The sequence below is a fragment of the Mytilus edulis genome, chromosome 2 (genome assembly GCF_963676685.1).
Source record: "Mytilus edulis chromosome 2, xbMytEdul2.2, whole genome shotgun sequence".
Taxonomy (NCBI): domain Eukaryota; kingdom Metazoa; phylum Mollusca; class Bivalvia; order Mytilida; family Mytilidae; genus Mytilus; species Mytilus edulis.
In genome coordinates, this window is record NC_092345.1 from 20,329,797 (window position 1) to 20,353,236 (window position 23,440).

The 23,440-nt window shown below is 31.6% G+C and overlaps 2 protein-coding genes across 2 annotated transcripts in view; one reads left to right on the top strand and one right to left on the bottom strand.

Moving 5' to 3' along the window:
- On the bottom strand, positions 1-12,958 carry LOC139511681 (CCR4-NOT transcription complex subunit 9-like). The gene is made up of 9 exons (XM_071298698.1): positions 12,650-12,958; positions 10,546-10,679; positions 10,028-10,148; positions 8,500-8,587; positions 7,987-8,093; positions 7,353-7,448; positions 6,651-6,749; positions 1,827-1,918; positions 1-535 (listed from the first exon to the last, which is right to left on the bottom strand). Exons 1-9 carry the CDS (start codon positions 12,668-12,670, stop codon positions 367-369), a joined length of 927 nt encoding a protein of 308 aa, XP_071154799.1. The 5' UTR covers positions 12,671-12,958; the 3' UTR covers positions 1-366.
- The window catches only part of LOC139511680 (autophagy-related protein 9A-like), a 27,848-nt gene continuing 17,341 nt past the window's right edge, over positions 12,934-23,440 (top strand). Inside the window, exons 1-4 of the mRNA XM_071298697.1 lie at positions 12,934-13,045; positions 18,139-18,271; positions 19,927-20,035; positions 20,702-20,845. Coding sequence (XP_071154798.1) covers positions 18,160-18,271; positions 19,927-20,035; positions 20,702-20,845 — 365 coding nt within the window. The 5' untranslated portion in view covers positions 12,934-13,045; positions 18,139-18,159. The remainder of the gene's footprint in view (positions 13,046-18,138; positions 18,272-19,926; positions 20,036-20,701; positions 20,846-23,440) is intronic.

The following is a 23,440-nucleotide window of genomic DNA, read 5'->3' on the forward strand; positions in this document are numbered from 1 at the left end:
TATGATTCATCACAATTTTATTTGAAAATAGAACAAAATAGAAATGATCTTTCTCAAATTCAAATCTAAACAATCCTTTTTATCTTTTTATTTGTTTTTGATGACTCTTATATATTTGCTTTCTTACATCTGCTTTCTATATGACAAATGTTTAAATGAATTGATGTTTAATATTCTTATTACAACATGCTTCACTGAACACTTCCAATATCATTAGAACATGACTGGAATAAATATTTTACACCCTAGACAACAGCTATAAGTCAAGGGATGCAGTTCATGAGATCATGATTTTTGACAAAACTTCCAGCAGGAACCTGTCTTGACTAAAATGAAACGTCTTTCTCGGAAACAATTTCTTGCTGCCTATTGTTGATGTAGTGGCATACTTCTTGGATCAGGAACACCTGGGGCCTCTAGATTTTGTTGTAGCTGCATCAACCATCTCTTTGTAGAGTTGTCATCTTTGAGACAGTTAGCGAAAGTGCTGTCTTTCAACTGGTCAGGAAGGCACTGTCTCAATGCTTCCCTAGCCCTAAAATTTAAAGAGTTGCAAAATTTGAAACATGTTAAATATTAATTTTTTTTTCTAGAATGTAAACAAGAGAACTGTAGATAGAGCCATATGAATGAATGTGTTAAGTCGGTAACACTAGATAGTACAAGTTTAGGCTTTAAGACTTCAGAATGTGTTTTGCTTTCAAATTTGTAAAATAAACTGTTTGTATTTCTATATATGACAAAATCATCGGGAGTTATATTTTCCCACAAGTTGCACTGATTGGAAGCTTGGTTTTTCTTTTTTTAATTGCTCTCCAATGGTCGAGTACCAGAATGTTTGACCACAAAGTAAGTAACATGCAAAAAATTATATACTCTTGAGTCAAAAGTCGGTTATTTGATAAAAAGTATCTCAAGACTGGAGTCTAAGGCATCTGTCCAGCGTCAACAACAATCAATCATTTAAATTACCATACATTTACCAGGGGTAAGTAAACACACTTCAGACTGTTATGGAAAAGCCCTTTCTCCATGGCAGACAAATCAGAAGGGAAGACACAACAAAAACTTTAGAGAAATGAGGGATATCAATAATACTTTTCATGTGTAATATTTGCAAAAACTACATTTTCTTTTCAATATCAGGAGACATTTTAATGAAAATGTTCGGCCTTGTAGTCTGATTGTATTGTTAAAAGTAGTTAAATGTTGCAGTATCTGCAAGCTAGTCTGTTTAAATAAGCTCAGATTTTTCCCACCAAAAACACATGGTTGAGACAAGGTCAGAGCACAGATTTGAACATGTTGACAAATTAAACTCCATTTGGTATCTAGTAGAGATCAAAGAGTTGTCTTATTGACAATCATACCACATCTTTTTATTTTTTATATGGAATGGTATTTTAAAAATTACTACTTTAAAAAAAAAAATAGAAAACCTCACAACACATACCCCTTCCTCCCTTCGGAAAGAATGTACTTCAAAATTTTCAAATCAAATACCTATTCTACACAATTTTTATATTAACCAAAAAACTGTAACTTCATACAGCAGATATGTGTATGTAAGTTATTATGCCATTTTGTGGAAAACATTATATCAAGTAATGTCCTTGTTTTCTTTTAAATGTTGTATGTATTTGATTTACTCAACTTTTGGTCAGATGCATACTTGATAAACTTTAATCAAAGCAGGGTCATTTGCATTTAACTGATATTATACGTGTTTACATGCCTAATAACAAATTAAATTAATATGACACGATGACAGCTTATCAAATTTAAATTTGATATTTAGTATATTCCTATAAAATTCTGATTTTTACCTTGGATTATCTGACAATCTGAGGTAACATCTAACAACATGTTTGAGTAACCTGGCAGAGGGTTCTTTAGATAAATGTAGCACCATTTTCCCCTGTATCAAAAAGAAAACAATAATTAATTCATTTCAAAACAACATTATCCATACTTCTTTGTATGTTTATCATAAGCTGTAATGAGAAATAAGAACTTTTTAAATGAAGATTTTTAAAATTCAATTTGATTCTTTATTGATACCAGTATGTCACATATATGAATATCTCAACTTTGGTCAACATGGGCAGAAACAAATAAAACAATCAGCAGAGTAAGCACTGGAAAATACATATATTGTCAGTCAGGGGGATACTTATACAAGTGGGTTTTTATACTTACTGGTACAGGTAAATTTTTATTGAGGTAGAGTTATATCCCTTTCATAACATTAGAATTTGTTTTTTTAAGTGAATAATTTTATGAAAGTGAAAATCTCATTTGTCTGTAATCTTCATCAAACTGCCCAATTACAAGCCTCAAGGTTGCAATTTTTGAGGGCCTTGTACAATTACTTAACATTTGTGCAAAGTTTAATTTCTTTGTTTAGTTCTTGAGATAAAAGGTTGAGCTCTAATAAAAACTCTCAAGAGCCTGTGTCGCTCTCCGGTATTTAGTTTCAGAGGAGAATATTTTTAAAAGTAAAAGAAAACCAGAAAAGTATTCTTTAGGTATATTTTCACCTCTCAAAACTTGTGTATTTAAGGGATTAATAAAAATTACTTGTGTACCTAAGTTTTCAGGTAAGATTAAGGGGAGATTATTCAAACCTTCAAAATAAAATAATCAAAGAGCTGAAAGCTCTGAAGAAAAATGACGCCACTGTCTCTAATATTGGGATAGTTTTTATGCAAGTCTTGATTTTCACATACCGTAATTAGTTTAACAATGCAACATGTCTCGTAAGCATATAATTGATATTCGTATATATGTGTGTGTGTGAAGTGAAGGTGACAACTGGCTGTTTTTTTAAGACAAATGAATAGGTCAAGACTACCTGAATTGTACAAATAAATACCGTAGAAAGGCTTGTATATTTCTCACTGGTACATAGTCTGAATCCGGGTCCGTTTGCGCCCACTCATGTTCGCCCCCTTTCACTTTCACACCCTAAATGTTCGCACCCAATCTTAATTGGTTTTGTGTTTAATAACTCTGTAAGCAAGTGTTTTCTTATAAGTATAATTGTTGTCATTGTCTCAAAATAAAGTGAGACAGCATTTTTATTTGTGTTGAATAAATCTTAATCATGTTTTGGATAGCGTATTGTTAAAAATAATAATAATCCTTTATAATTAAAGTGGTATTTTGTCAATGTTTTATTTTGTGTTGAATAACTCTTAATCATGTTTTGGTTAGTGTATTGCTATAACTTTGTTTCATTGACTTCTTTCAAAATGAAGTGAGATTCTGACTATGTTTTTTTCTGTGTGTTGAATAGATTTTATCATGTTTTGGTTATAATAGTGGATTGCTATATTTTGGTTCCTATATTTTTTTGTTTCGTTGTTTCAGATCAAAGGGACCAAGCTGTTAAAAACAATTATCTTTTGTGTTTTTCCTTTAAAATCTTCAATGTTTTACTCATACCAAGCTATAAATACATTCAGTATTTACACCAAAGCAATTTAAAACAACAATCATGATTTTCCAATTATTCAACTTGAATTTGAATTAAAATTGAGCGTGAATGAGTAGAGTGCAAACGGACCTTAGGTGCGAACGTGCGAGGTGCGAACCTGCAAGGTGCGAAAGTGTATTGGGCGCGAACAGACCTGATACCACAAAATATTAAGTAAATAATCTTTTTGTTACTGTTATCAAAGGTCTAATGAAACTCAGGTAATTTCAAACATTTGTCAAAGAATTCTAGTCAAACCAGCACTTGGTTAAATTGGCACCTGGACAAATCAGCACCTGGTTAAATCGACACCTGATATAGTCAATTCGTCACCCATGTTAAATATATATTTTAACAGTATTTTAAGCAAAAAGAGTAACAATAAGTAAGGAGTTGCCAGAATTTTTTTTAGTATTTAAGCAAAAAGAGTTAAATACTAACTTTCACATTTTTGGGTGTTCATTGTACATTTTGTATATATTTATTTTTCTCAACTAAATGACATTTTTGGTGTATTTTTAATGATATATATATGAGTAGTCAAAATAATTATTACGTCTGGCAAGGCTTTTTAAATTTTATTCTGGGACACCTTTCTTTGACCGCAAGGCTATGTTAATTTTTTTCTGGGATGCCTTCGTAAGAAAGCCTTCCTACGAAGTTCACAGAAAAAAAAAAAAATAGCCTTGCCAGACGTCATTATTATTTGGACTAATACATGAGATATTGGATATTTTTATGCATTATTTAAACCAGTTGAGCATTTTACAGGATTGTTTGTTTAATGCTTTTTAAACTTTACTGAGAAAAAAACACCTTAAATTTGCTGATTATTTGGCATGAAAGTTTGATTTATTGAAAGGGACTCATAGTTTTCCATTTTTTTTTTTAATAATTGTCTAATTGTTAAAACAACAGCTTGGATAAGGGCTTCGTTGTTTACCTTTATACACAACAACATAATTTCACTTTGGTTTCGTTGTTTACCTAAATACACAACAACATATTCACTATGTACTTGGTAACAGTTATTAATTAGTTGAATAGAAAATATTATAACAAATATTATTGGATGCCGAATTGACGTCAAATAGGTGCCGATTTGACTAGATGCCAATTTAACCAGGTGCCGACTTGACTTGTACGTTTCAATTCCTCTGCGATCGTTTGCGGTATTTTCTTGAGAAAAATCTATTTTCCATCATCAAAGAGAAGAAGAAACTGCTTGAAAATGATTCTGGAACGCTTCATGATTGTTAAAATAAGTTAAATTCACTCAAAAAACAATTTTAAAACTTGCGATGTTTAAACAGGAAGTTTCAAAAGCACGTGTAAAAAAAGAAATTAACCGGTGAGAGTGGAAATCCGTACATAACAGATATCACTATAGTACGACTTTGAAAGCAAAATAGTTCCATCCTTTTGTAAAACAGTCTTTGATATACCTATCACATTAATGTTTGAAGGATCTTAAGCTTATTCAAACCATAAAAGTCGGTATGAAACACCAAAACGGAATGAACAATAACCGATTACGTTTTGTAGTTTACAAATTCTAAACTGGTTCCCGTCAAACTACAACACTTTGTCCGAGTGTAGTGGAATACAAGCAGAAACCAGTTAGTTTGTAAACTGGTTCCTGGCTGATTACTACACAATGACCTCTCATGCATAATTAATGATAACACAAGCAGATTCCAGTTTGTATAGAAAATAGTAAATACGAAACCAAGCGCGGTAGGCAGAGAAATGTAATGAAATTCAGGTCGCCAGTTATGGAACAATGACTGCGTCATTTTCCAAAAATCTTAAAAAATTGGACTTATACAAGTAAATAGTACATGTGCTTGCATCTTCAAATAAATAAACATGACTTGTATAATTACCACACTTTTTGACTGTGGTTTAATTCAGTTTCTGTGGATTAGGAAAAAATTACAAAGTTTTAACTTTTGAAAATATTAGAAAATAAATGGGGAATGAGTCCATGGGACACAGATGATGCCCCCACTTCACATCATATAAAGTTATAAAGGGAAATAACTGAAGAACAGTAAAAATGAAGCTATCTAAATTTGTACTTGATCTGAGTCTTGTGGAAATAACAATTGTCAATAAGTCTTTTAACATTTGGTTGAGGCAACTTAAGTAAGAGAACAGAAAAGAAAAAATTCAACAATTTTTCCATTTAAAACTCTAGAACAGTTAAAGCAACACCACCAAAATTCAAAATTGATCTGTATTTTGTTGTGAAAGCATTTTGTATAAGTGTCATAGCATTTGGTTGAGGCAAGCTAAAGTTAGAATACAGAAATGAAATATTCAATTTTTCAAATACAGCAATTTTTTTCCATTTGTGAAGGGGCATAACTCTAGGACAATAAAAGTGACACCCCAAAATTCAAACTTGATCTGTATTTTGTGCTTACAATCATTGTGTATAAGTTTCATAGCATTTGGTTGAGGCAACTTAAAGTAAGAGAACGGAAATGAAAAATTTAGCAATTTTTCCAATTGTAAAGAGCCATAATTCTAGAAAGGTTAAAGTGGCGCCCCCAAAATTCAAATTTAATCTGTATTTTGTGGTAATCAGCATTGAGTATAAGTTTCATACTATTTGGTTGAGGCAAATTAAATTTAGAGACCCGAAACGAAAAATTTAATAATTTGTGCAATTGTAAAGGCGCATAACTCTAGAAGGGTTAAAGTCACGCCAAAAAAAACCCCCAAAAAACTTGAACTCTATTATGCGGTTATAAACATTGTGTATAAGTTTCATACCATTTGGTTGAGACAAACTAAAGTTAGAGAACAGAAACCACATTTGGGATGCAAGTACGGAGGGACTGACATACAGCTACAGCAGGGGCATAAAAATCCATAATCTAGGTGCACAACTTAAACATATGTACAATCTTCCCTTCAAATTTCAGAGATTTGAGTTAATAACTGTAAGAGAAGCTGATTACACAAATATCATCCCATCAACCCAATATCCCTTCACTATAAGCCAGTTTGGGGCTTTGTCCAGTTGGACCATAAATTCATGAAATGCCATTAAAAAGTAAAATAACTCAAATTCCAAAAGTTATGGGAAATCCAGGAAGTCCCTTATCAAATACTGATACAGTTTAACCATTCAACATTTAATTTTATAAATAATTTTTTTTACCAATATCATTGCAACGTGTGAGAATCTTTCATATGTTTGACATATGTATGATAGGCCAGTCTCGTCTAATAATATCTTCTGTAAAATGAAAGTAGCAACCTAAAACAAAAACAAAATCATGATTATAAATAATTCACAATTACACATGTAAAATTGTTAAGCATGTCTCTTACTAATATTTTTATTTTTTGCAGTGAATACATATACATGTATACATCATATATCATACGAATCACATACTTCATTTCTGGGAATATTGTCACCAAAAAGTCAGGAAAATCTCTATATGTTTTATGGTATGCCATGGTTTACTTTTCTTTATTTCTATGTGTAGATATTTAAATGCATAAATTTTATTCCATTGCCCAGGGAAAATGACATCAAAAGAAAGATCTCAATGCAATGAACTGATTTGATAGTCTGTTTTGATATTGGAAAAAACAAACTTATATAGTATTCTCTGTAACTTAATATAACACACTATCAATCCTAAATATACCTAGTTTGTCTAACATTAAACATGTTCAATAGACATAGATTGTCTTAAAATGATGAATAACCTAGTATTTCACACGGTCAATTTTCCATATACCTAGATTGTCTTACAATGAAGATGCTCAATATACCTAGTTTTCCACAAGGAAAATGTTTCAAAAAACTTAGTTTTATTTATCTTACCATGAAAATGTTCAATAGACTTACAGTTTTAGACAGCTCACTTCCAGATTCCATTATACGTAAACCAAGAGGTATTATTTCAGTGGTCAACAGGAAATTAATTACTTCCTGTTCATCTGTCTGAAAATAAAATAATCAGATAATTATAGAAAATTACACAGAATATTTCATAATTAGGCAGATTGAAAATTTAAGCTTAAAGAACTTGTGATCAGTATCTCTCTGAATAATTTTGGTTTATAACTTTCTATCTTTTAACTGGATTTTGACTATTTTAGTAGGACCTTATAATCTTTAGGTCCTGAATGATATGTTTTGTGACATGCAACTTTGATAGATATAGAATAGAATGCAGAGTTTAAAACTTGCAGCAATTTATAATTCAGATTTTTTAAATGATAAACAATATATATATGTGCAAGTATTCAACAATGATATATCATTACTTAATAAGTCATAAAGTTTAACAATATATTGAGCTATGAAATCTTATTTAAGAGAGCCAGTAGTAATTGTACAAAATGCAATGCAGTTGCTCTTTACCACCATACTGCCTAGTCGATTATGGTTGATGAGTTAAAGTTAATTAGAACAAATTTTTGTTTTTTGATGAGAATAAGGACAATATATGGATATCATAATCTTAAACTGCACTTACTTTTACTAAAGCACCAATAACTCCAAGACTAGTAAGACGTAAATATTCAAATGGTCTTGTTTTACTAACTGTATGTAAAAAGGGATACAGAAACAATGGAATGTGTGCTGAAACAGAAAAAAAATATGCTAATTAAATACGTTGTATAATGCTTGAAAATACAAAAAAATAATAAATAAAAAAAAAGAAATAAAAGAAATTAGTAGATAATTAACTGGCCAAATCAGCTTTTTTTTTTTTAACAAATTATTAACATTGTAAACATTGTCTCCTGAAACGGAATGCCTATGAAGTAGATGTGACAAGAACTTGTGAAATTTAAGAAATTGTTCAATAAAATTCATGAATGATAAAAAATTTACAGGCTTTTCATATCTAGGGTTGGTGGCATCAATTTGCTCATCCAAACAAATTAATTTTTGTTTATGTCATTTTCCAAAGTATACAATAGAATTTCAAATGCTGTTAGTAACTTCCATTGTATTATTATGATACATTGCTGGTATATGTTACCTTGTAGGAATGCTGATCTAGTCTCTGGGTGAGAGGCTACACACTGTAGTAGTGCTAAAGCATTACACACTCTGTTCGACTGATGTGCCTGTAATTAAATGTAATTTAAATATAAATATCTGTTGGTGTAGCTGCTGTCGCATATATCATTTTTCATTATCCCTCTAAAACTGATTTAAATGCCGACCCTTATGTTTTCTATTATGACCTACTTTTTAATTTAAAATTCCTTTTCTAGAATTCTTTAAATGGTTAATTTTAATTTGTTTTGTTACCGACAGTTTACCGACCGACCCTTGAAAATCCTCCCGACTGTGAAAATTTTATTGCTTTAAATTTGAAGAAATTTTTTTTAATACTTCTATTGACGCGATCTGGAACTTTGGGTCCTTTCGGGAAATGATTTAAAGTCTGGGTCAATTACGCATTTCAAGTTCGGTTTTTCTTAGCTTCCCGTTTTCATTAAAGCCTGGCAAAAATATAACCTTATCACATATAATTAAATATTGTTAGAAATATGAAAACAGTCGAATGTCTTAATACTTTTTTTTCAAGTTGCCTTTTTTTCAATTGAGGAAGATTCAATGGTTATTTTTTTTTTTATTAAAAATACACTCTCTAATACATTGTCTTATAAATCTTTAATATCTACATTTTTCTGATGAAAATACTCTACTCATGAAAACATTCTAGTCAAGAAGCATACATGTCTGAATATATTTCTTTAAAACAGTTCTAGTCATAATGACATTCCTTGTTTATAAGTGTTCCATGCCCAGTATTTAATAATTATACCATATTTTATGTCATAAATTGGATAATGACACTATGTTAAAGTTTCCGTTTTGGTTAAAAAGTTTTTTATCTGAAAATGCCTGTTCATTTGATGTTGGTTTTCAGCATGTCCAGTGTTTGTTGTTTTAAAATGTTTTTTTTTCTTCACAAGAAACTTGGTTTAGTGTAACTGTTTGTTTAAACTGTATTTTGGCTGATAAAATAAAATATTTTTCCTACCTACCGACCCTTCAGTCTGAAGGTACAGTCGGAAAACTGCAAACAAACATATTTTTAAGGTTGGCCTTATAAATGCAATTATTTTTCCTGGTGACTGTATTTTTTGTTGACATCCTCAAGTTTGCTGTAAGTAGCTAGTTCAGTATAAAGCAATTTCTTGTATCTAGTTTTATAAAACTAATACAATGTATATAGTTAGTTACTGCTAGTACTCAACTACCCTAACTGTGAACCAAATACTGCAAAACATTATTTAAGGAAACAAAATATTCAAAATCATTTACTATTGATTCATTTATATTTGTGGATAACAATTTTTCTAGGATTGATGAAAACTTGTATTTTCAATGCTATTTAATTTCATGTTTTTTTCAAAATCTGCTTGCCAACCTATATTTTTTTTTTACCTCGTTGAACATTAAGCTTGTGGGTAATCTACACTAACAAAATCCACGTTAATTGGTTTTCCACAAATTATAAAACCCACAGTATGCTACGGTATATATATATTTACCGTTAAGTGTGGTGGATTTATTGTTGGATAGATGTTAACAATTTCTTGAAGTAGTGCTGCCACTGTTCCAAAGGAATGCCACAACATAGGTGCCAGATCTGGTACAACTTCCCTCTTTTTACTGTAAAAAATATAAAACTTTAGATTAAAGGGTTAACAAAGGTAATGAATTTATTGTGAATCACAGCTCTTCATCTTTCTTTAGGGATTTCTACAGGTTAAAGTTATAACAAAAATAAGGCATTGAATAATAAATAAAATTGAGAATGGAAATGGGGAATGTGTCAAAGAGACAACAATCCGACCATAGAGCAGACATCAGCCGATATATACATATACGGTAAATGTCCAAAATATCTTGAGTTGCCACAATTTTTTTCTTAAAAAACAATAGGTTATGTTCATGATGTTGTTGAAAGTAAAATAAAGAAGATGAAATTTCAGAGATGACAGCTGAAAGCATTGTTATTTAAGTCAGTATTAGAGTCAATATTGATATTATTATAAATTTTACTCACCTCAGTTCTTGCAGAGCATTTTCTCTGGTGTCTGGACTAGTTAATTGTATAATCCACTGATAAATCTTGTCTCTGTCTACTGGGGGGATGGTGGTTGGTATGGTGACAGGTCCTGTTGAAGTCATCATTCTGGCCTACAACAGAACAGATATAAATTTTTTTAATTCAGCTATAATAACTATGAAAAAAAAGATATAGTGGAGTTTTAGCAAAATTACCCTTGGCATTATTATAAAGGACACAATATATTGGCAATAATTTGAAGGATGCCATGAGTTTGAATGTCCTTTTGGTGTCTTTCTCCTATCTTTTTTCTGTCATTTGATGTAGAATGTGATCAATTGTAATGTTAGTAGTAATTGTAGATGTACATGTATTTGGTACAGCTTTGCCTTTGCATACACTAATAAATATAGCCAAGTTAAACATGTTAAAGTCGACTGAAACTAATATCATGAATATATTAAATGTTAAAGTATTTCAATTTTATTTGATGATATGTTTACATATATGTAAATTTTCTAAAGACGTTCTTTCATTAAAGGCAGTCTTTACAATGAAATATTAAAACTACAGGCCCGGAGCTCAATTTTTGAAAATTTTTAGTTAGATTCTGTTGGCCTGTAGATATGATTTTTACAGGCCCGAGAGCAATTTAACAAGCCTTGGCAGCCTGGGCTGCCACTCAGCGTGAAGACTGATTAAAGGGAGGCTAATAACACAAACAGGTACAAACAATGATTTTTTTGAACATGTAATATTTTTTTTAGACCTTACAAGAAGAGGATAGGAAATTGGGTATCCCACATGATGAATGATGGTAAATTATTTTGATTTAAAATAACGTAAAAGATAAACATTTTACTCCAGGATCTGCTTACCCTTCTGAAGCACCTGAGATCATCCCTAGCATGCCTAGTTTTTGTTGGGGTTCGTGTTGCTTATGCTTTGGTTTTCTATGTTGTGTCATGTGTACTATTGTTTGTCTGTTTGTTATTTTTAATTTTAAGCCATGACCTTGTCAGTTTATTTTTCGATTCATGAGTTTGACTGTCCCTCTGGTATCTTTCGTCCCTCTTTTTATGGCAGCTTCATAATGAGATTTGATGAATGACAATAATTATTAAGGCTCCTTTGACGATAAAATAGGGACGAAAGATACCAGAGGGACAGTCAAACTTAAAGATCGAAAAATAAACTACAGTACAGTAGATTCAAACAAGCTAGAGGGAATACAACGACAAGCAACACGCTTTTTAACAGGGGACTACAAAACAAGAGAAGATGGCTGCATAACAAACATGCTCGCAAAACTGGAACTTCAAGAACTAAAAGCCAGACGCACTAGCCAAAAACTTATATTTTTGTACAAGGTGGTTGAGGGATTGGTACCTGCTATCGATCTAGACGACTTTTTAAAATCAGCCAGACCAAGACGAACCATCACAGCGGAAAAGTTTGAGAATTACAAAGCAACAAACATAGTGGAAAAACAAGAGAGGAACAATACTAGGTGCTTTGACATTCCCATCAGTAAAACTCAACAATACTCAAACTCATTCTTTTTGTCCAGTTATTAATTAGAACCATCTTGAAGACACTATATTGTGTGCGAAACAAGCATGGAGAGCTTTAAATCTGCTCTCTCGAAACATCAGTAAACAGATGGCACCTTCACCCCGTTGTATTAAAGCCAGAATTGGTAGCTAGGACGTTACCATACAGATACAGAAACTGACAAAGATAGCGGTAGCAAAAAAACAGGGGTTGACAATAAATCATAATGTTCATTAGTACCCCATAAAAAAATTATACAATTTCACATTTTATTTGTAAATGGCTGATTTCAGAGCTTATAAACTAACTCTTTTCATATTGTTTAAAATACACCTCAATGACTTTTGTCTTCTATAGTTAGTGTCCTGTCTTTTTCTGTAAACTTTATGAAGATTCTACAAAATGTATAAAGGTTTCTTTGGTTGAATCATTTTTGTATTTTGAAAGTGTAAAGGGCTAATTATTTCATGTTTATGGCGTCAAATCTTGCAGACGAAAAGACAATCACGGTTTTATTGGATTCTTCGTGTTCAAAGCAAATCATTACCTGCTGTTGTGCCATATTCATTGCAAATATTTGCTGGAAATCGGTTTTTGTTTTGGCACCGACCCCCTTAAACCGGAAGTGATATTTTCAGCCTGAAGTGAATTTTTGAATTAAAATATTTGATCAGAATCATATAAGTCTGTACAAACAAATATATCCCTTTCAGAAAAAATTATCCTCGTCAAAAAATCTTTAGTCTTTAGTCTAAAAAAATCAAGAAAAGCGTGAAGAAATAGGCGAATCGTCAAAAAAGTCTTTGTCCGAAAAGTGCTTCATTATTTTTCGTCTTTAATCAAACATGCAAATGACGTGGACGTTTGTTTTGATCAGACGAAATGATTTTGAGATGTTGACATAATATCTACATATATATTTCTTTTTTCTGCAAGAATGAGAGTATGCATTTTACTTTGGAAAGCGAAAGAACATCTAATTACATCACTTATTTATAATCTAGTCTGAATGACTTTTATTGGTTAACTTTGAGTATCCTTTAAGTTTTAACATGTTGTTGAAGATCCTTAAAATAATATCCCCATATATGAATCACAATAGCTCTTTTTTTCAATTTATCATGGAATCTTTTTTGTGTCTAATAGATCTGAAAATTTACTGCTATGTGTTCTATATTGTGTATTGTACATGGTCCAGCTGATACTTACTAATAAATAAACAATCAACAGCTGTGACTCGCATGTCCACAAACAAAAAGTAAAAATGTACATGTACCACTCAAAAGGCACAATGACACCTTAGTCCTAATACACAATTTGTACACACATCCTCAGGTATAGTAAGGACTTTATAAAATATAAATCCAAACACAAAATAACTTAATATGATAATGGACTGTTTGGTACAAATATATTTATATTACGTATACATGTACATTTTGTACATGTACCTACATGTATAGAAAAACAGTATAAACATGAATTAGCGTCTTTGCCCTTGAGTATATTTTGCCAAGCTGTATAGTTAATTTGTTTAAACGTGTTTAATTAAAATAATCTTTTCTACATCATCCTGCTGATTTTTGGTGGAAGAAGACTTCAAGTCTTCTGAAGACCTATGGTGTCGACTTTACAACCGTTACAACCTCTGTATGCCGCCTCCATTTCTGTGCATTACAATTTCATAACAACTTCCGATTCATGACACGTTTTATAATATGTCCTTGCATTTATTAAAAAATATTAAAAATCGTTTAAAAACACTCTCAAACACGATTTAGTGAAAATCATCTGTTCCTTATTTTGTTCCCAAGGTAAAACAATCGTGTTCAGCCAATCAAATTCTGTGTTTCTAATGATCAAATTAATAAGCATATCAAAAACATTTTCTCTGAAGATTATTCTAACATGCTACATATGTAGATTTTGAACTTTGTTGTTTTCATTTTGTAAAATCGTGAACATGGCACTGCAGCAAAGAGTGTTCTTACACAGCTTAAGGATAAAAGCATGGCTGATTGACAAAATTCAATGATGCAGTACTACCATAAAGATAATACTGAATAGTATTTTTATGCCCCACCTACGATAGTAGAGGGGCATTATGTTTTCTGGTCTGTGCGTCCGTTCGTTCGTCCGTCCGTTAGTCCGTCTGTCCCGCTTCAGGTTAAAGTTTTTGGTCAAGGTAGTTTTTGATGAATTTGAAGTCCAATCAACTTCAAACTTAGTACACATGTTCCCTATGATATGATCTTTCTAATTTTAATGCCAAATTAGAGTTTTTATCCCAATGTCACGGTCCACTGAACATAGAAAATGAAAGTGCGAGTGGGGCATTCGTGTACTGAGGACACATTCTTGTTTTCACTAATTTATTGACATAATACATGTACATTATTTTTGTATTCAATTAAATTTTTTAATGTACAATGTACTATTTTTTTTTTCACAAAGACCAACAAACAGGTTTGACTGAACATAGAAAATGATTGTACGGATGGGAAATCCATGTACTTATGACTATCTTTTGTGGATAGTTGTCTCATTGGCAATCATATCACATCTTCTTTTTTATACTTATGACACATTCTTGTTTGAAGAAAAAAAATACATCATAACGATTATGAAACAAAGCAGGCTGGGTTAGTGGGGATGCTTTTATGGTAATTCAAGTTACCTTTTATTCACCTTCTTCCACCTCAGAGCTATCAGCTCTTTGATTTTTGAAGTATTTTAACTCACTTGTGTATAATGACAGTATTGAATATTTTATAATTGAAATATTAAAATAATGGAAACAAAATCATATACATAATATAGGGTGGTATACAATAACTTGTAGAAATAAAAACCCTATATAGTCAGACTTAGGGGTATTATATTTAACATGCAATTTCATGTTTACATATTCAATAGGCTATTTGCCAATTCCCGTAATTGACCCTGTAATAAGAGATCCCTATTTTGGTTGCCTCCCTTATTAGGGACATTAATTTTTATTTACAACGGAGAGCTAGTAGAAAGAGCAAATTTACCTGTGCGTAATGTGAGTAATCTACATTGTATAAGGTTTTAAAATCTTTTAATTACATTAATGATTAATTTGTTGTTCAGCTAAATACTTATGACATCAGAAATTATTTTTAATGAAAAATTAGTTAAACTGATGATTCTTCACTTTCAATTCATCATGCTTTGCATTGGAAAATGCCAATTTTGTCTGGTATGGAACCAGTCAACGATTGACAAAGGGAAGTAATTTGCTTAAAAAGTGTGTAACTTGCAAATGAACTATTAATTTTATTATATTTGTATTATCATGATTATGGGAAATAAAGATTAAAAATGTAAAAAAACACTTTTTAAAATCCCTCAATGTACATCTTTGTCTTCTGGAATCTTTGGAGTGTCATGCTCTCTGCACATTAAGAACCCTGACAACAACTTTAGGGGTCTATAGGTGGCCTGTTAAAATGTAAAATTTCTGTCTTTATCCAATATATCTTCATTTTCCAGTGGGAGTCAAAATTTCCTTCGCTTACAGATTCTACTATGTACAAAATGTACCTATTGTATTTTTAATATTGTTTATCTATCTAGATGTAAACAGGCATGACATAATTGCCACTTGACATTGAACAACCAACAACTAATCAATTTATAATCTTGATTATCCTCGCTTATGATTATTCAGGTTGTGTTATTTTGGGAGAACAACCAAAGACTTCCATTTAGGGACAGGACAATTATTATCTCGTTTTTGGGGAAAGACGGCTTCAAGCCGTCAATTCCCTAATGGGGTTGGCCAGAGTATCATTCCCTCACGTCAATCATTTTGTTTTGATAGTTTGGAAACCCCCTCAAAATGTCATACTGAAATTGATGACAAAGAGAACAGATTGACTTTAAATACATTTTTTACACATTTCCCTTCTGTTTCTCGTGAAATTATCGTATATTGAGCTTTCCCTTACACTATATACGTTTCTTTTACAGTCCGGAAAAATCAGTATTACGAAATATTCTAAATATATCTAACCTAGTGACGTCATTGTTGGAATGCCACACAGGGATATCCTTTATTCATTATAAAAACCAGTCACAGTATTTGTATACTAATTTAAAATCCGTATTTGTTAAATGTAAACCTAATGATATTTGCTGTAGTGTAGATCATTCACACACCAACATGCAATGCTTTAATCTGAGTCTATAATCAGATAATTTGTAAGTTAACATTCGCGGTAAACAATGTCAATGGGGATACATGAGTTTGGGGAGAGAAACGACAGTTTTCATTGTTTCTGTAAAGTTCTGTTTTTAGAATCTTCCTCCTATTCAGGAGCACCTCCATTGATGAGTAATTATACACTAAAATCAAAGTAAATGTTTCTGAACACTTAATTAAAATGTGACATTTAGTATATGATAAGTAGTCTTCTATATAAAAAAAAATTTGTGTACCAACATAATTATTGAAATGGTTAAAAAAAAAATTAAAAAAATTAAATGTTGCTTTTTGTAGCTTATACCTATTGAGATTGGGGAGAGCAACTGTAGTTTTCATTCTTTCTGTAAAGTTATGTTTTTAGAATCTTTCTCCAATCAAGGAGCACCTCAATTGATGAGTAATTACCCACTAAAATGAAAGTTAATGTATCTGAACACTAAAAATATCACATTAAGTATATATATGATAAGTAGTCATCAATTAAAAAATAATTTTGCATACCAACATAATTATTGTAGTGGTCATTTTTTTTTAAATATTGCTTTTTGTAGTTTAAAGCTATTTATTCATGAATTTTACAGATATATCAAAATGTGGGATCTGGAAACAAACTTCACACAGCTTATATCAATCATATTTGATTTTATAAGTACATGTATCCCTGTGATGAGAGTTGTAACTGGGAAATTTATCAATGGGAAATTAAAACTGAATAGATTTTTCAGTCCTCACTTTCTTGAGAATAGTGTCACAAAAAATTGAGAATGGTCTTAGCCTGCCGTTCAGTTGTACATAATTAAAATTCTAAAATATATTGTATTAGTTGTTAAATTCAATTGAATTTTAGATAATTAACTCCCAACTTTAATCAAATGTTTTGATTTAGAAGGTGCAGATCTCATTGGTCCAAATTGTCTCTATGATGAATTCTTGACTAAGGAAATGAAATAACAATAAACAACAATTAGTTTCATTATTGTTAGCCTTTCTATATGTTCTAGCTGTTCTTTTGCTCATTCTTTGTATGTAGACTATCAAAAGATACCTCCTAAAAAGTGAAACAATGGCCGTCTTTTCCCTCAGAGCTCTTCAGCTCTTTGATTTTTTATACTATGATCATGCATGCACATATACTATAAACAGAGTGTACATGTATTTGCTATTAACTATCAATTCCAAGTTTACGATCCGCGGCTATCACTGATACATGGATATTAAGAATCTATATATAATGGCTATATCGACAAGAATAGTAATCTTGGAATTGATAGTAAATAGCAAATTCACTTTATTTATAGTGTATACACGTACGTATGTTTATAGTAAACAGAAAAAAACAGAAAACAAATAATAACAGACCTTTAAAAAAGTCAGAGGGCTATAATAATTGTTCTGTCACCAAGGATCTATTACTTTTGATACCTTTCCTGAAATTATCAAGTCATAAAATCCTTTAACAAAATTTCATCCTACAGCAGTTTACATACTTTCAACCACACTCTAAATGCTGGTGATTTCGCAGTTGTGTGATATTAATATAAATAGAAAGATACTACATTGACCTATATGTAAGCATATTGCAGAAAAAGATGTCATGTAGTGTCAAATTTATGAAATTTGTATAATTGGATCCCAAAGGAAACATAAAGAACTGTAGGTGATTACTGGAAATCCCTTACATGTTATAAATAAGGAATGATCATGAAATCACTTGTTTAAGTCATGTGCCTTACAGATGAATACAGATATAACACAACTGTAGCTAAAGATTTTGAATAATTAATTGAACATGTTTGTTGTATTAGGCATGAGTGATACGAGTGACCATGGCTGAATATGAGACACCGTACCAGGCGTTAGCCACATTTGAAGATGATGAAACAGATGAAGCTCCATCCCATGATAGAGATTTTATGATTCATGTTGTTCCAGAAAGTAGTATGTAACTTGTTTTTGTTTTCACAGAAAATAGCTTGTAAAGATTTTAACTACTATTTTTTTTCAAACCTTGAACTCATTTATTTACTTGTCAATGAGTACCAATTGCAATTTTCATGGATTGAGGAAAAGTTGTGTTTTTGTGTATTTGTCAAATTCTTCTTTGTATACATGTTTAACAGGCCTTTCGAAAATTTGAACCTAATTTGACTGTTAAATTCATGGTTCACCTTTACTTACCCATGAAATTCACAAAGATCATCATCCTATGAAAAATAACAAATCCACAGTAGATCACATGATACAAATGTAGTAGCAGTCATGTGACTCAGTATTGTCAGCCATACATGTATGCAGTCGGAAACCCGGTTGAAATAGAACAAAAGAATCGAAGATCTTTGTTAGAGAAGGCAATAAATGCTTACTGTAATGTTTACTATGGTGACAAAAAATTTAAAAGTTAATAGAAACAAACAAAATTACAATTTTCTTCTCTATTATGAAATGTTTTATTTTAAAAACACCATTTGTATAAGTTGTCAATTTATTTAGTACATAGTTAAGCAAAACAATTAGATATCAAGTCGACAACATGGGTATCTTTCAAGTTGGATGAAGAAAATGCATAACCTCCGATTTAAAAAAAAATTACCACGGACGGAAAACATATCAATCTATTAGTTCAGTAATTTTTGTGTCTGCCCTTCCATTATGTGAATCAAGAAAAAAATCCAAAAATGGGTAACAAATGTATCGAAAAGAGAAAATCGAGTGCAATTTTTTTATGTTAGGGCGTGTTTGAGTTGAATATTTTGTCTTGATATCGTACATAGCAAGAATATTTCATGCATCGTCTCGCTTCAGATTCTATCATTTTTATATACCAAAGCTACAGGTTGACTTTATAACATAAAAAAATCACAGTACTAAAAGATAGAATATATAGGTCAAGTGAAATACCTATCGAATGAATCACAAAAACAAAGTAGGTGTGTTCGAATAGCCTTTTTTTACTGAAAGTACTTGACGACAGTCTTTCAAGTTGGATGATGAAAATGAATATCTTCGAAAAATTTAAATTTTTTGTGTGTGAAAACTAGGGTTTATAGTCTTCAACCACTAAAAAAATCTAGTCTGCCCTTCCACGAAATATTTAATTAGAATTTTTTTAAATGTTTATGAATTTTCGAAAATTCCACCTGACAACCTATCAGACAATAGTTTTAAGTTGAATCAATGCAGACAAGATCATTAACTGATGCTCATTAGCTAGTTGATACATTTGTCTTTTAAAATACAACTGACATATAAGGATCGTAATGGTGCAATGTGGATAAATTTATCGGTTTCCGAGAGCAAAATTGGCAGCGCGTCATCCCTACAATGGCTTCCATTTCTACGATTGTGAAAATGAACTGGCGTAATGGGGGAGATAATTTTGACGAAGTAGAATCCTGACTGTATAATGAGTAAAATAAGATAAACAACAAAAATTTTAAATTTCATATCTTAAAAATAACTTTACTTTTAAACATAACAATAAATACAAAATTGAACAATTATTTCTTAAATAAAAAACAGTGTTGAAACAGTTAAATATGTTTACATTTAATATTACCTGACCACTTTTTGCAATACATTTTTAATTTTTTCAGCTCGATGGAACCACATAGAAAATTTGGATGATTTTTTTGCCAGAGTTTACAATTATCATCAAAGAGGAGGTTTTGGTTGTATGGTCATAGAAGATATACTACAACTAATGTAAGTACATCACAATTGAATATGAAGTGAAACAGTCAAAGTTTTCATTATTTTGTTACAGCCGATTGCATTGAGTGTGTAGGTGAAGGTAATAGCTTTGGTTAGCTTGCTTGCTAGTTGAACTCCAAAGTCTGTATTAGGTTGGGTAAACTATCTCCTTTAAGAGTAAACTACTCCAACAGATAACCAATCTATCGGTCTGTAGGACTAGACTTCTCCGAAAGGAGATTAGTATACATTTGCACCTTTCCTAATAATGACTTCACAAGCAAGCAAGCTAACCAAAGATATTACCTTTACGGCTTTACCTACACATTCAATGCAGTCGGCTGTAATTGTTATTTCCTAATATTTGCTTCGAACCTCACTTGCCAAACTTGTTTTTAATGAATTCACAAAACATGGGTTGCGTGAAAATAATTATTATGTATTTCAGAAGATTGTGGCATGCATTTTAAACCAAAGATTTCTTCGTAATTAAAAGTAAAACCATAGAGTGAAAACAATTAGCATACAAATAAAGTTGCAATTTATTTATAACTAAAATGTTTAAGTTTACAGGACTCAATTCTGTATTGATACTAATTATTGCATATAATACATTTGATGACACCAATAATTGCATTTGAAATGTAAATTGAAAACAATTTTCTCTTTCTTTTTCAGTCAGTTCCTGTTTGTTGTTTTATTTTCTATATTTCTGATTGACTGTGTGGATTACGATGTCCTGTTTGCCAATATAAAATACAATGGTACACACAAGGTCACAATTCCAGAAGCAGTTATCCCCCTTGATCAATGTGTTCAAAGGTATGTTTATTTATCAGTTATCCCCCTTGATCAATTTGTTCAGAAGTAGGTTTCTTTAGCAGTTATCCCCCTTGATCAATGTGTTCAGAAGTAGGTTTATTTAGTAGTTATCCCCCTTGATCAATGTGTTCAGAGGTAGGTTTATTTAGTAGTTATCCCCCTTGATCAATGTGTTCAGAGGTATGTTTATTTAACAGAAGTTCTTCAATATTCTATTTCAATTTTTCACATATTTTCACTCTGAATGCAGTTTCATGTCTGATCTCAATAATATTGTAATTTAATTATTTATTCTTAGTGCAATATTTTTGTTTATAGTGGTGCACAACGTTGTTAAAGAATAGAAGAAATTTAACCTGCACAATTTGTACCTATTCAATATATATATTTTTTTTTCAATAATTTTTGCTATGTGATAAGGATAAATCTGATATATTATCGTTTCTATGACAGTTCGTATTATCGAAAAGATATACCATAGCTCTAACAATCCTAATCTTTCAACGACTCTCCGTAGACAAAAAGAAGACTATTGGATTAGACAATTGGGAACTGCAACACCTTATGGCTGCAATGACAAAATTGATGGTATAGGTATTCTATCTAGTCCTTCGTGTAACTCGGTGAATGTGATGAATATTTTCAACTCGACTTCTCGACGTAGACGCAGTCATGGTCATCGTCATTATACATCACCTTCTCTGCATGATGTCTCTATTAATGACTTGCTGCCATTCATACAAAAGCCGTTAGGTATTCATCACATTCGCACGAAACTTTATTCATTACCCCTTTCAAAACTTCATTCTCTGTTTAATTTATGTTTGGAATCCACTGTTACAAACCCTCATTCAAACCAATACAAACTTGAAGCTATAATTTCGGATATTGCAAGTCACAGACTTTTCAGGCCAGTTCGCATTGGAAAAGATGAAAAAGAGAAAAGATCTTTTCTTAATCTGTCCTTTGCCAACAAAGGTCTCGATGGCGTCAACCTAGGCAATATCCTTCATCATAAATTAGTGCAATCGAAAATACCTCCTTATTTCAAAGACCAGTCTGTACCAATAATTTCTTATACCTATACCAAACCTATTGCAACTAAAATTTTCAATTACAAACGTGTTTTGCAGGATCTCGATATTGACGACTTCAAGTCTAAACCTCCTGATTGCACTTGTGCTAGTTCCAAATTCACATATAATCCTGCTGGCCACGTTATTACCGGTGACCTTAACATTGTTAATAACACTTCTCTACGAAATGTGTTATCGAAAGGTCCCAAATATCGTGAGCCAAAATCCATCAATTGGAAATACAACTTTAAAATTTTGATGGATTCAGTCGAGGATTATGCCAGGCAATGGGCTAAGCGCGAGAAGGAAGACGTAGACACTCTTTCCGAATGGATTAAGGCAGTGAGGTCGTTGATACAAATCAGAATTAAGAAACTGAATGGGTCCATCAATGCCCATGCTACGTCAATCTTTAAAGACCCAAATGTTGCAAAACACCTATCCGACCTCCATGACAAATATGTTGTTGTCCCCGCAGATAAAGCCCCAAATAACATCGTTTTTGTGTGTAAAAGTCACTACATCAACTGCTTGATAAACGAATTAGGTATTGACAATTCACTTGGAAACTCAACATATACCCTCACGACACTTACCAAAGAGGAAATCCTGGATAATCATAGGTCTGTTCTATGTTCCTTTGGAATTTCAACCAAGGATGAAGAACTGGATCTTCCATCACTGTATTGGATACCTAAACTACATAAGTGTCCTTACAAGCAACGGTATATTGCTGGGTCTTCCAAGTGCTCCACGAAACCTCTTTCTAAATTATTAACATCTATTTTATCAGCAATCAAAGACGGGCTTCAAAGTTATTGTGAAACTGCCTATTCTAGAGGTGGCGTGAATCAGATGTGGATACTTAAAAATTCAAAAGATCTTTTAGAGTACATACAATCTAACTCTCTTCCATCTTGTAACAATATTAAAACATTTGACTTTTCTACCCTGTACACAAGTATTCCACATTCCAAACTAAAAGACAAATTAAAAGAGTTGGTATTACTTTGCTTCATAAAAAAGAATGGCCAACGTAGATACAAGTATCTTGTCTTAGGGAGGGATAAATCCTACTTTGTAAAGAATCACTCTGATTCAAACAAAAAATTCTCTGAAACTGATATTATCAAGATGCTTGATTTCTTGATTGACAACATATTTGTTACGTTCGGAGGACGTGTTTTTCAACAGACTGTCGGCATTCCAATGGGAACAAACTGTGCCCCTCTACTCGCCGACTTGTTTCTTTATTATTATGAGGCTGACTTCATGCAGGAACTTCTTAGGAAGAAAGATAAGAAGTTAGCAATATCCTTTAACTCTACTTTCCGCTATATAGATGATGTTCTTTCACTAAACAATTCAAAATTTGGTGACTATGTGGAACGCATCTATCCAATCGAACTAGAGATAAAGGATACTACAGATACAGTTAAGTCGGCTTCATATCTTGACTTACATCTAGAAATTGACAATGAAGGTCGGTTGAAAACAAAACTTTACGACAAAAGAGATG

What these genes read in the sequence shown, in the direction of transcription:
- LOC139511681 (XM_071298698.1), bottom strand. Translation starts at nt 12,670, where the DNA reads ATGAATATGGCACAACAGCAG. An exon ending in TAAATCCACCACACTTAACG is followed by an intron (nt 8,588 to 10,027) that starts GTAAATATATAT and finishes ATTTAATTACAG; the next exon opens with GCACATCAGTCGAACAGAGT. An exon ending in GAAGTGAGCTGTCTAAAACT is followed by an intron (nt 6,750 to 7,352) that starts GTAAGTCTATTG and finishes TTTTTGTTTTAG; the next exon opens with GTTGCTACTTTCATTTTACA.